The 14,558-nt window shown below is 41.5% G+C and overlaps 1 protein-coding gene across 8 annotated transcripts in view; it reads left to right on the forward strand.

Annotated features, from left to right (window-relative positions):
* The window catches only part of Mcf2l2 (MCF.2 cell line derived transforming sequence-like 2), a 210,382-nt gene that overhangs the window by 154,324 nt on the left and 41,500 nt on the right, over nt 1–14,558 (forward strand). For all 8 annotated transcript variants that reach the window (XM_074073657.1, XM_074073654.1, XM_074073653.1 and 5 more), the window contains 2 exons: nt 12,591–12,657; nt 13,656–13,771. In XM_074073657.1, coding sequence (XP_073929758.1) covers nt 12,591–12,657; nt 13,656–13,771 — 183 coding nt within the window. The remainder of the gene's footprint in view (nt 1–12,590; nt 12,658–13,655; nt 13,772–14,558) is intronic.

Genomic DNA, 14,558 nt, shown 5'->3' on the forward strand with positions numbered 1-14,558 from the left:
CCTGAAAGGAACAGGCTTGATAACTGACTGACTTACTGACTAACACAATGAATTATGTGAACATTGCATGAGGCTCAACTTGTTCAGTTTAGTTAGTTCTTTCTGGATTCTGTTGGATCAGGCCTCGTTCAATAAATGGAGACATACCACAGGCTGTGTGTTCTGAAACTGGCCAGCATTCGTGGCTATTTAGAGACATGCTGGAAGTATCCTGACTTAGCTTCCCACACAGGATCCTAGCAAGTTTCCTGATTTCTCTGCATCCCAGAGTATTCTCTGCCTGCAGGGTGTGTGAAGACGGGGTGCAATCACAATGACAGGTAGAGTCCTATGCACAGTGACCAGGGCCATCCTAATATGCCAGGTGTACAGTCCACATCCTCTTGCCCATCACAGGCTGTGGAAAGCTTCTGTCACCTGTGTCACCTGCAAAGTGGCAGAGGTGGCTTCACGCTGTGTCCCAGCATCATTGCTGTGAAAGGATCTGCTGTGTTTCATCTCTGGGAATTCCATTTCCTCGCCTCTTAAACGATGCCCATCTCCCCATGCCTCCTGTCTACTGCTCCTGGACTCTCCCCTGCCCCCATGCCCTCCCTGTGGTCTTGTCTCCCACACTTGCTCCTTGGTGCCCCCCCTCATTGCCTTCCATCCCCATTTGCATTTCTAGCCTAGTTTCTGAGTTCTGCACTGGAGCACTGTCAGCACAGCATGTCATAACTGGAATGTCAAAGTACATTCCTGGAAACAGAGCCTGGATGGGACTTGCCCCAACGGCCAGAATCCTTGTTCTTCACACTAGCGACTCATAATTACACGTCACTAACAATCTGCAGCATTTTGTCACCATATAGATGATCTGTGGATGTTCTCCTGACTAGTTTGAGCCTTCAGAGCTCTTGAAGGTGGAGACCACTTCCTGCTCATCTGATTCCCTCAAAGACCGTTCCCCTTCCCCCCATGCCTTGCACAAAGAGCCCTACCAAGGCTGAATGAAACCTTTGCCCAGTGTTTCTACCTTCACCAAAAGTCTAACCCTTGGCTCCCAGAGGCCCCATCGACAGTACAATGGCCCAGTGTACTTCTCTCTTGCTGCCACCAGGGCCTAGAGCTGACACTCAGGCATGCCAGCCCCCTCCCTACAGCTCTGGCCACTGCTTCTGTGGCTTGGCACCATCATACTCGCCTGGCTCCAGGACCCTGGCAGTTTCATGAAACCCTGCCATCTACCGGGATGAGGGGACAGGAGGCCCTAGCCGCAGGTCATACTAAGAACCCATATTATTCCAGGCTCTTCTCTGCCCTGGGAAGGGCCTCCTGGGACTGAACTTTCCATCACTCCAACACCAAGGGCATCTCTCCTGTGTCATCTGGCATTCACAGACAGGGACAGTCTTGGAGGGGCAGGTCCTGCTTGCTGGGTGCTGGGACTTTCCTTGGTCCAGCAGAACTGTGCTATGGACAGGGTAGGTCTTGGGACTAGGGGAGTGGCACTGTTTCCCCTCCATGCTGCTACAAATGCCCTGGCAGACCCTGTGACAGTGACCTGGGACCATTTCCTAACAAGTGGATCTCTCTGTGTTTCACCTCCCCTCTCCACTGGCAGATCCATCCTCCCTGGGACACACAGGGTCCTGTGCAGGTTCCCAGGGGCCACCTCTAACTCACCCCTGTCTCACTCAACAGGGCATATCCAACTTTAGTGAACAAGTGACAGACAATCTCAAATACTATCTGAACAACACTCACAGTTTAAGACACTTGGCACTTAGCCTTGCTATCTAAGCTGAGCAAAACAATTTGTCCTGTGCTGGGGCACAACAGAAGAAAGGAAGAAAATACAGCGCATGGAGATGTTCAGGAAATAGTTATTGACTGTGGTGTGGGAGCCATGTGCTGGTCTAGAGGCAGGCATCTGTGGTGGGAATTTTGGGGGGTTTTGGTACTGGAGTTTGAATTCAGGGCCTCACACTGGCTAGACAAGAACTCTACCACTTGAGCCACTCCCTCAGCCCTTTTGCTTTGGTTTTTTTAGATAGGGTCTCATGCTAACTTTGCTTGGGCTGGCCTAAGTCAATAATCCTCTTACTTAGCCTTTTGAATAGCTGGGGTTACAGACATGCACCACTATGCCCAGCCTGTTTGAGGAATTTTGCACGAAAGTTTAGTTGAGCTGAAATTTAAGGGGCAACTAAAACATAAGTGTCCATTTCCACTCCACCACCCCCCCCCCTTTTTTTTTGAGGTGCTAGGGATCAAACCCAGGGCCTTGTGTACTGTGTACTTTGTAGAGCTACATCCCCAGCCTCCCTTTTCTTACTTGTTTTTCATTACTGAGTGCTCATCGTTTGCTTTATGGAGTGGACACAGTTCAAATCCCACTCAAACCACCCAATTCCAAAAGGCAGTTTTAAAATCTGCTTTGGCTTTGTAGTGAGTATTATTTACCATATGTAGAGAATTAGTTAAGATTTAGAAGTAATTTACTGTACCAAGAGTTGTCTTATAACAGCACTTCAGAAAAGCCAATTCTGAAGTCCTTAGTGTTATCTGAAACCATACATGTTTCGTGAACAAGTCTTGGTTAGTTTAATGGCCTAAAGCAAACCCAATATTAACACCAAATTGGCCCTGGAGATTTGGGGCAAGAAAATCCTAGAAAGAGAAAGAAATCTCTGTAAGAGATGTTTGTATTACATAAAATAAATTGGTAAACTCTCTTCAGTGAAAGGGATTAATAGAGGGATAGGATAGCTACTGACAGAACCATCTGCAAAAGGCATGGGACCATGAAAGCAGTGTCTCTGCTCGGCACTTTTGGCTCTTTGACTATTTCATACACAAATTCACTTTTGGGAATTTCCTTTTTACAATAAATCTCCTTTTATTTTCATGAAGTGGGAGCCTAGAAATTGCTTCAAGTTTCTTTACTGATTATTGAGTTTTGTGATGCTCTCAATAGTATTATTAGTACTACCATTCCTGTGAATTGAAGCAGTAATGATTATCCTATCAGCAATATTCCAGGAATCTTCTTGTTGTACCAGAAATCTCCTACATGATGTCTTATATTTCCGGGTTGCAGGTGTGCCTGTGCCTGCAGTTCTCCTGAAATCTTGGTGTAATGGGTGATGGTCTGAGTTGACCGGGGTCATTGCTGTACAGGCCCTGCCTGTGTGTGTCTTTAAGGAGCTGTGTTGCCGGGTTGAGAAAAGGGGTACTGTTTCAGGAGACTGACATCCTTCCTTGCATGTCTGTCCTGTCACTAGCTTTGGAGCTAGAAGGCCTTGATTCTACCCTTGCTGGCAGTCTCTGGCCCTCAATTTGTCCTCAGACAATTTGGCTAATGCTCTGAGGCCCAATTTCCTCTTCTGTGAAATGAGAAAAACAATTAGTTCCTACTCCTGTTCACAGAACTGGTGTCCCATAAATCTATCAATCATCCATTCAATTAACAGTTCTTGAAAATATCTGCTTGTAAGATCCAGAACACCTGATCTGGAGGAGCTCCTTGTCAGGGGTTTAATAGCTCAAGTAACATAACACACGCATTTAAAAAAAAGAACAGCCTTACTTCATACTGATCAGGTTAACTATTGCATTTCTTTTTCTTTTTTGATAATATTGGTACTCAAATTCAGGGCCTTTCTACCACTTGAATCACTCCCCCAGCTCTTTTTTGCTTTGAGATAGAGTCTCATTTTTATACCCAGGCCAGGCTGGACTGTGATCCTCCTGTTTACACTTTCCACGGAAGCTGGAATGGCAGGTGCACACCACCACACCCAGCTTTTATGGTTAAGATGGGTCTTACAAACTCTTGCCCAGGATTGAACTTCAGTCCTCTCTATTTCTACCTCCCAAATAGCTGAGATCACAGGCCTGAGCCACCATACCCAGGTACATTTAAAAGAAAAAGAATATTGACAAATAAGTGGAGAAACTGGAACCTTTGCGAACTGTTGGTAACAAGGTAAAATGGTATAGCTGCTATGGAAGACAGTATGACCCTTCCTCAAAAAGTTAAAGAGAGAAGTGCCCTACGATGCAGTAATTCCACTTTTAGGTGTTGAATTGGAAGCAAAGACTCAGACGCTTGCACATCCATGCTTGCAGCATAGCTATCCAGCAACAGATGAATGCACAAATAACATAGCATAATAATCAATGCAAGCTATTCAGCCTTAAAAAAGAAATGAAACTCAGATACATGTGACAACATAGGCTAGCCTTGAAAACAAAATGCTATGTGAAAGAAGACAGGCCCTAAAGGACAAATAGTGTATGAGTATCTCACTTTTATGAGATACTCAGAATAGAAAATGACATAGAGACAGAAAGTGGAATACAGGATGACAGGGGCTGGGGAAAAGTGGAGAAGTGAAAGGTTGCATTTCATAGGTGCAAAATTTCAGTTTGGAATGATAAAGAAAGTTCTACCAAAAGTTCAGTAATATCGCATACCATAAGATGTAACGTAGAGGATATAAGGATGTGTGTTGAAAACTGTTGAAAAACGGGGGAAGGAGGTAAAGGGGTAAGGGAGAGTATTCGAAGGATTGAACAGACCAAAGTAAAGCACACCACAGTGGGTATACATTCAGAGACCCCTTTAAATGTCAACTTAAGTATTAATAACGAAAATCAGGACTGAAAAATAGGCACAATGTATACAGGAGTGGGGGCACTAGTGAAGGAAGGAGATTAAGGTGATGGTATGTGGCAGATGAACTTCATATACCTAGGTGAAACAGAAGCAAAAATCCTCTTGGAATTGCTTTAAGTGGGGTGGGGAGGGGTTTGAGGGGGAAGAGACGATGGGGACAATGTAAATAATGTACAATATAAGTCTAATTGGAATTGTTACCATGAATTCCCCCCAGGTATAATGAATATATCCTAATAAAAAATTTATAAATAATATAAAAACATTCTACAAATGGTCAATGTTGATAATTGCACAATACTAATAAATGTACTTAACACCACTGAATTATACACTTAATGGTAAATTTTTTAAAAACTTTATAATTCCTAAGGTGCTTTACAAATGGAAGGATATTTATTTGAATTAGGAGTAAAGGGACTGTGTTATAATCAATCCTTCTTTTTTTATGTTGTATGTGTAAAAACATTTTGTCATTATTTATGTGATGTCAAACAGCTTCATCCAGATAAACTTTAATGATAATTTATTTGTCTTATCCTGTTCCAAAAACAATTTGAGGTATTTGCTTTAAAGTTATCAAGCTAATGAAACTAAACCCAATTAAAGTAAGGCAAAATACAGAAATATGTACAAAAAGACTGAGGGAACAGGGGCATATCAGCAATTGAGCAAAACTCTCCTCGTGGGAGTGAGGAAGTGTTCATATCCGTCTGAGCTTTTATTAACACTTAAAATATCACTGACTTCAACATGGTCACTGTTTCAGGTTGTTACTGTTCACAGTTCTGGGAATTCATTATGTTATTACGGACACCAAATGGAAACAGAAGATGTAAAACTAAGAGCATGCTTCTCTAAGTCTGATCCTTTGGACTTTGTGATTATTGGAACAGGTTCCTGGAGAGTTATCTCCCCTGCTTGCCACGGCCCAATCCATCTCCTACACCTTTCTTGGCTCCTGTGCTGAGTCTGTGTCACCTGGCTGATCACTTCCTCCTCAGTGGGCTGGCCCTGCCTCTCAAGCTGTAAATTCAAACCCTGCTCTGGTAGTCTGGTTCCCACAGGGTTCTGTGTGTGGCAGGGACTCCAGCCCCTTCTGGAGTCCCCTTCTGTCTTCCTGGCCAAGCTGTGCACCTCTCACAGGTGACAGTCAGACTTCACCTTCTCCAAAACCTCTGCAGCCTCCCTGCACTCCCTTCCTTCTTGCTGTCCCCAGTTATCAATCCAGTTATACATTAACTATTTATTAGCTTATCAAGCTGCAAACAAATAGAAAGTCTTATGATCTGTTTCAATTTTTGTGAGAAATGAAAAGCAAGAGATATTAAACCAAAGATTACACGCTAAATTTTATTAGAAATGATAATATACTTCCAGAAGGATCTATGTCAGCAAGGAGGGGTCAGGATCATTTGATCTAGTCCTTGACACATAAAGAAACTGAAACCCCAACGTAGGAGGCCCCTGTATATTAGAAATGGGAATAGACTTGGAAGCCTAGTTTCCTGACACCAAGCAGTTTTCATTCTAATTTGTGCTTCATTCTTATTTAATAATCAGCAAACTATCCTTTAGATGAACCCAAACATAGGCCAAGAATGACAACTTAATAAAGTGGAATGGACACTTGCTTTGCCAAAGCCATGCATCTAGGGCAAGTCACTTTAATGACTCTGGGACTCAGTTGTTTTTGTTTTTTCACAGGGGAGAGGGTTGGTTTGGTTTTTGTTTTGCTTATTTCATCTGCAAAATGAAGGAGTAGCTGAGTGCCAGTGGCTATACTTGTAATCCTAGCTACTCAGGAGGCTGAGATCAGGAGGTTTGCAGTTTGATGCCCGCTGGGGTAAATAGTTCCCAAGACCCTATCTTAAAGATACCCAACGCAAAAAAGAACTGGTAGAGTGTTCAAGTGGTAGAGCACTTACCTAGCAAGCATGAAGCCCTGAGTTCAAAACCCAGTAATGCCAAAAAATATATAAAGGGAAAAACTGGATTGTTTTTAAAGTTAGATCTGATTTTAGCATTTTATGAACCTACTAGGCCGATGGTCTAGTCCCACCAGTGAATTTACCAGTACACAGTAGAATAAACACTCTTACTTCTTTCTCTTCTCCAAGGTCCACTCACTTTCCAAGGACATATGTCCCTGTTCTAAACTCTTTCACTTACTTAAAACAAAAACAAAAACAAAAAGCAACAACAACTCTACTTTGGGTTGGGGATGTAGCTCAGTGGTAGAGCCCTTGCCTAGCATGTACAAAGTCCTGGGTATAGTCTTAAACATACACACACACACACACACACACACACACACACTAATTCTGCTTAAAGCTCACTCAATTCAAAATTGGCAATGTCTGCCCTACCCTAGCTTCATTATGTGCCACCACTTTGCACGTGATACCTCATTGGTACCATCAATTTTCTTGTGTCTTCCATTAGATGAGTTTACCAGGGTTAGGGTTATGGTGCATTTCTCTATGCCAAGTGCCTACTGTAGTGTCTGGCTCATAGCAAGAAGTCACTAAGTGTTTGATAAATGAATGTAATGATGTTTGGATAGGAAATAAGGCAAGACTGTGTCGCTGATTTCATCTGAAGCTGTGAGGGCCAAGGATGCTTAGAATTTGAAAGGAAGTGAAAAATGGTGATAACAGCAGCCTAACCAAATGAGGGGCTGCTAAAAGGAGTTGGATCAGTGTTACTTAGCTGGACCATCTACATTAGACTCATCCAGGGTACCTGTGAAAATGACAGATTCCAGCCATTACTCCCCATTCTGAGTGTGTAAGTCCCAATTTACTTTTATGGCAAGCTCTAAGAAGATTCTTACCATGAGGATGGAGAGTCTTAAAACCCTGGATGGAACTTTGGGAGTTGTGGGTGGTTGAAGACTGAGGATGATGACAAGATGGAAATGGAGCTTTAGGGAAGGCATAGCTTGCTTGGTGATCTGTAAAATAAATTGGTGGGAGACAGATGGAGGTGTCTCAGAGGCAAGTGTGAGGTGTCAGGATTGCACAGAAGTGTTCAAGTTGAGAGGAATTGAGAGCCTGCTTGATGGTTGCACTAGAGATGAAGAATAGATACCCCAGGAAGCATGTTGAGGGATGAAATGACAAATGGAATGGAAGGGATGAGGGCAAGAAGGAGTTTGAAACAACAGCTGTGTTTGGGGGACCTTAGAAAAGGCTGTTCCACTAATACACATGTACTTCCATCTAATGAGTTCTGTCTCAGCTTGATGTGGTTGAGGAGTGGGAGGCATCCTGGTGAGGACAAAGCCCAAGGTCTGGGAGGAAGCAAAGATGTTGGTGAGTGAACAGGGAGAGAAAAGAGAGGGTAGGAAGCCTGGAAACCTGGGTTCGTGGTTTTTATTCCTTCAGTAATTGAGTTTGAATGCGGGGCCTCATGCTTGCTAGGCAGGCTCTCTATCATTTAAGCCATTCCCTCAACCCTTTTTCATTTAGTTATTTTTCACATAGTCTCCAGACTGGCCTGGACAATGATCCTCCTGATCATTGCCTTCTTCACAGCTGGGATGACAGTCATGAGCCACTGCACCCAGCCTCTGAGTTCAGGTTTTCAGAAAGGGAAAATCTCTGATATTTTCTGACATGTATGATGTGCTAGGACAGCATGTTTTGGTGACATCTTTGACAATAATGAGTAAAAATCATTTTCTGACAGATTGGATCATAAAAATGAGGGTGGGGAGGGCTAAGGACAAAGGTTCAAAGAGGGTAGATTAGGGTGGACAAAAGAGAAACTAATTAGGGAATTTAACATGTATTGCATGTACTTTAATGATCTTGTTATCAAACAGGGTTGCATTTTTTAAGGCATCTTCTCCCATTCTTGCCTTTTGGTTATGGGCCATGGGAAAGAAGCCATGAGGTGTCAGACAGGATGGAACCAGATATCCAAAGCTCAGCCTTCAGGCTAATGAAATATGGCCAGAGAATAAGCATTCCTTTACATCACATTGTGCTCTCCCCGCCTTTACCCCTTAATGACCTAAGGGGTGGAGGAGCCATTGGAAACGCAAAGCAAAGTGCCAGGATGTGCTCAGCAAACATAGGGCAAGCAGTGTGGGCTGCTCTGCTAGTAAATGCAGTTCAGTGTCCTGATTACAGTCCTGCACCACCGGGCAGATACCCGTCAGGACATAAATTGCTGTAGGCACCTACAGTTTCTAAATTATTTGAGTGTTTTCTGATATTCATTTGCATTGCATGTACTTGATGACTTTCAAGGGTAAATTCTGGAGAGTCTTTTCCATGAGCAAAGTTGCATGCTGAAGAATAATAACAAGAGCCATAAATTTTCTCCTGTTTTATAAAGTTATTTCACAGGAAACAGGAGAGGAAAGGAAGCTTGATGGCTTATTGGTGGCATGAGGATTGTTATTATTCTTTTTAATCTAAACTGAAATTAGAGATCCAGTGTTCAGGGCAATGCCTGTTGTTGGAGTTTGACCTGTTACCCTTCAATGGGTGACATAAGAAAGTACAGTGAGATCTCTAGAATGTTTTCCAAACTGTAAACTCTGACATGGCCTGACTAGGGATTTTTTTTCCTTCTTCTTCTAAGTCACGATTTCTAAGTTCCTACACAATTGTTGGATAATTGAGGATAATGAGCCAAGAGGTTCATTTCCTCCCACAACTGAGTTCTTTCTGCCTTCTGTCTCACTTCATCACTATGGCTGTAAGCTGACTTGCCAAGTTCTCCAGCCCAGTGCTAGGCGAGGGCATAAGAGGCTGGCTGTATTCTGGTTTTCTGTGAAGGCCAAACTGTGCTGTGGTCCTGCTTGATGCCATGGCTCACAGAAACAGATCGGTATTGAGGCCTACATTTCCTTCTGACACAACCATACTCCTTGTTCCAGGATGATTTATAAAAAGCTCAGGAACCTCTGCAACTTTCTTAGCTTAAGCATGATCTTAAAGTAACTTCTTGGTAGTCTATACTTCTCTGCGTTTTATCTTATGTCAGTGGAAATTCTTTACTAGTCTTGTCTTGGAGTAAGCATTCATAAACAAATGCAAACACTGTCATTTTAAGAAAGAATAATTGTAGATCTATAAAATAGATAAATTGTGTGCCTTATTTATACTTCCCAAACTGAGGGTCGCTTGTCATTACCTCTAGTAACATTCATTTTTAAATGTCATGTAAACCACTTTTTAAAATTATGAAAGCAATAAACATTGCATTTGTGTTTAAAATTGAACATTGTAGAAGGGTGTAGAATATAACATACTCATTCCCCATATTCCAGCCTTCAGCTACAGTCTCCAAAAGCAATCACTGTTAAAGTACCTTCAGTTTTTTTTGCATACATTTTTCAAAGCACAAACAATTTTCCTTATAGCTATACACACACTCATTTTACACAAATAGTCATAGTGTACAGACTGTTCTGTATTTTTCTTTTTTGGCCCCTTAAAATATCTGAGTTCTGTCTGTCAGCATGTATCAATCAGTTCATTCTTTTTAACAACTGCATGACATTTCATTACATATATGTACCATTATTTACTTTTTTATTTTTGGTGGTACCAGGGTTTGAACTCAGGACCTTGCACGTGCTAGGCAGGTGCTCTACCACTTGAGCCACATCCCCAGCCTTGTAGCATTATTTTTTGAGAAGTATATAATTTCTGGTTTATACCTGGTTGTCCTTGACAACAATTAGGTATTCTAATTACAATCAGTGAGCATTGCTAGAGTGAAATTACTGAGTCAAGGAGTGTGCCTTATTGTTTCACTCTGTTTGCTTGTTTGTTTTTGGATGGTGCTGAGGATTAAAGCTAGGTCCTTGTACATACTAAACACTTACTCTACCACTGAGCTACACCCCCAGGTCCAATAAGCTTGTATTTTAAGTATTGATGAGATCTTTTCAAATTATCTTCCAAAAAAGTGCACAAATTTGCACTTCCACTAATATTAGCTGTGAGTGTTTCTAGATTCTCATCTACCAGTCTTCCTTTGCAGTTTGAAATTCTTCCATCCTCGGAGGTAAAAATCACTACTTCTTTTTAATATATCTTTATTGGATTAGTGTGTATTGAGCATTTTTAATAAAACTAATAGCCATTTATATATTTGTGACAATTTCTTATTTCATGTTTTTCCCCATTTTTTTTATTTATCTCTTGCCAAATCCATTTTTATGAGAGGAAAATAAATCCTTTTGTGAGAAAGGCTTCCGTTTAATATATAACCCACCAACAGTTCACAGGACACCATAAAGGCATATAATCTACACACAAACACTTGAATAAATATTCACTCACCCTTTTGGAGCCCTGAAAGAAAGCCTAAGTGTGGTTACATAACCTAGAGGAGAGAAAGAAAACAGCTTGTCTGGGGTAGATGTGGGGACTGGCCTCTCTTTCTGTTGGTTTTCTGTTACTGTGTTAAAAACTGACAACAAACCTGGCAGATTAGCTCACAGTTTCCCTGGGACAGAAATTCAGACATAGCAGTAGTAGTTTTCTGCTCTGAGTCCTATGAAGGTAGAATCAAGGTGTTGACTGGCTGCATTCTCAAGTGAAGCTTTGGATCCTCCTCCAAGTACATGTGGTTTGGCAGGATTCAGTTCCTTGCATGGCAGGACTGAGTTCCCTTCATCCTTGATGTCTGTCAGCTAAGGGCCACTCAGCTTCTGGAGGCTGCCCCCATTCCTTGTCACAGGGCCCCTTGCATCTCCAAAGCCAGTCATAGGATCTCCTTTGCTGATCCCTTTTGTACTTTGAGTCTCTCTGACTTCTAGGCCCATATCTAAGAAGCTCACACGATTAGGACAGGCCCAACACAATGACTTATCTTAATGTTAACTGAAGAGCAAAACCCTTCATAGCAGCACTTAAATTAGTGTTTGAATGGCTCACTCAGAGGATGTTTTGTACAACAGGGGTCAGGAATTTTGAGGGGGGAGCCATCTTAGAATTTTGCCTACCACCTGCCTTCTTCCAGAGAAACAGAACTAATGATTTTTTGGCTTAGGAAATCACACTGAAACATCCAACACTAGAGGAAGAGACATAACTAGCATCCATCTAATCTCATGGACAATAAAATATATCCCTGTAGTCCAAGATCTTAATTCGAGCAAGAAACAGCAAAAAGCAGGAGAGAAAATGCAGGTGATCACATGTACAAGGTGAGGGTCAGGTGAACCTTCTATTTTAGTTACTCTTCTCGTGACCATGACAAAATGCCTGACAAAACAACTTAAAAGAAGGACAAATTTTTTTTGGCTCATGGTTTCAGAGGTTTCAGTCTATAGTCCTTGGGTGTGACTGGGCCCATGGTGAAGCAGAACATCGTGGTGGCAGGAATACGTGGAAAAGAAGAAGGCTGCGCACCTCATAATGGACAGGGATCTGAGAGAAGGGAAGGGACTAGGGACCAGATATAATCTTTAAAAGCACATCCCTAGTGACCTACTTTCTTTAGGTAGGCCCTACCTCCTAGTGTTTCCATTGCCTCTCAAGTCAAGTAGTATCACCAGTTGGGGACCAGACATTCAACATATAAGCCTATGAGGCACATTCCATATCCAAACCATAACACCTTCCGTGACCAAGGATTCAAATCTGATATTCTTAGTCCAGCATCTGTGCTCTTGACCCCGGTACCATAGGGCCTGCCCAGAGGACAGGCTACACTGATGGATTTTGAAACCTCCAACTTTGTAATTTCTTCTTCATACCAGTGTGACCAGAGTGTGCTTTTGTGAGATGCTGACCTTGGGTGTTCAATAGAGCAGGAAGAACTTACCAGAGCCTAAGTAGGTGAGCCACCAAGGGGAACTGTACTGATAAGCACTATTCTAAACAAACTTTAACAGAGCACTTTCCTCTCCTCTGTCTTTTTCTCTTTCAACCTCCCACCTGTTGCTGTGATTCAGGCACATTATACATGACTTGCTTGAGACTGAAGAGGTTTATATAAAAGAAATTAAGAGCATAATTGATGTAAGTACACAGGGAGGGGGGGAGGATGTTTCAAGCAAGAAGTTTCATTGCATAAAGAGATTCAAAATAGTTGTCACCTATCTCTAAAATTCCCACCAAGGTTTCAAGTCTTATAATATCAAGTGTCTCTAATAGAAATAAAAACATTCTTGTGGCTCTTGATCCTGGTGACCAAATAGTGCCAAAGCTGTGTCAATTCATACTGATTCTAGCAGTGCCCAGCTAGGTTCACCATATACTTGTCAAGGATATTGTAAGTGTTTTTGGTACTTTATAGAGGAAGATTATTTCTTATTTTTGCTTAAGAGTGAATACATGTATCTTCTCTCTTTTCCTTGGGAATAATCTTAAGAAAAAAATGTTATGTATAATTATTTATTATAGCATTTTTACAATAAAAAATTCAGAAGCAACTAAAATGTCCAATAAAAAAGGAATGATTAATATGACTAATAAAATTATATACACGCTAAATAAACATTACTCAACTATTGGATACAACATAGCAACATTGAAAAAACGTTCCTGATAGAAGATTAAATTAAACACAATATATGTACAGCTTTAGCTGCAAAGGCTAAAATCTACATGAAAAAACAATACAAAGTTCTATATGTATTGTGATCATAACCTTACAAATGAGCTTTTAAAAAGTTATAAAGGAAATATAATAAAACTTAACAGCAATTGCATCAGGTCATTAAATGTTGAGTAATTTTCCTCTTTCTTTCATATTTAACTGGCATAACATATAAGCTCTTAAAAATATATTTGCCCTTTCCATTAAAAACCATTTTGTTGTCATTGCCATTGAGGCATAGCCTTCTGAAGATGGATACAAGAGGAAAATTACATCAAAATACTTAATAGAGTAGCTTTCAGGAAATATGTGCTCTATTGCCCATTTATTCCCAATTACAGTTTGGTTCTTGGGGTAGCTAATTCATATCATCTGTTACATATTATCTGTAAAACCTACCTCATTCTCACCTCTGCAGGGATATATCACTCCAATGGATTTTATTTGGCTCAAGCATCTGATTCCAGATATTCTTCAGAATAACAAGGACTTCCTCTTTGGGAATATTAAAGAAATATATGAATTTCACAGCAGGTACCTGATTCACATTATCACAAAAAATGAAAAGGAAGAGGGGGTGGAAATCAGACAGATGGAATCTGATGTGGAAGTTTTTAGATATGTTCTGAATTAATCAAGCATTTTGGAGTCAGTGAATTGGATTGGGATGGGATGGGGATGAGAGGAAGAGAGAAGCTCCACAGGATCCCTGAGGAAGAAGGACAAGACACATTGGGGCATGCTAAGTGTCACGCATCAATGCTAAATTGGTAGTGTGTTCCTTTGTTTGTGCCTCGGCATTTATTGAGCACCCGTTCTGTACAGGCACCATGCTCCATGTTGGAAAAACAAAGATGACAGAGACACAGGTCCACAGAGCTATCATTTGGGTGTCCTAAAATGCTAACTGGTCAGACAAGTTGTCTCTTTGGCCCAGGGCTGCTTGGATATTGCAATCTAGAGAAGTGGAGGAAGGCCTTCCAACCTTCTCGTTTCACACAGAAGGAAACTGTAACTTCTTGGCTCATTTTAGCCCCCAGTGATGACCCCTGGACCCCCCACCTGGTTAATGGATGGGAAAGACTGCTGGTGAATTGAACCACAGTTGTTGTCTAACCCATCCCTCATCTACTGGTCAGATGCAAAGCTGAAACGGAGTCCCCTTTCTCAACTTTCCCCAGAAAAATAATTCAGCTTCTTTGAGCCTCGGGTTTCATACTTACGAAACTTTATCTCACAGGGATTGGTCGAGGATAACATGAGAAGTTGTTTGTGAAGTGTTTAGTTATGCCAGGCTTATAGTAAGCTCTCTGTGATATTA

Source organism: Castor canadensis, chromosome 5 (genome assembly GCF_047511655.1).
Source record: "Castor canadensis chromosome 5, mCasCan1.hap1v2, whole genome shotgun sequence".
In the NCBI taxonomy this organism is placed as follows: domain Eukaryota; kingdom Metazoa; phylum Chordata; class Mammalia; order Rodentia; family Castoridae; genus Castor; species Castor canadensis.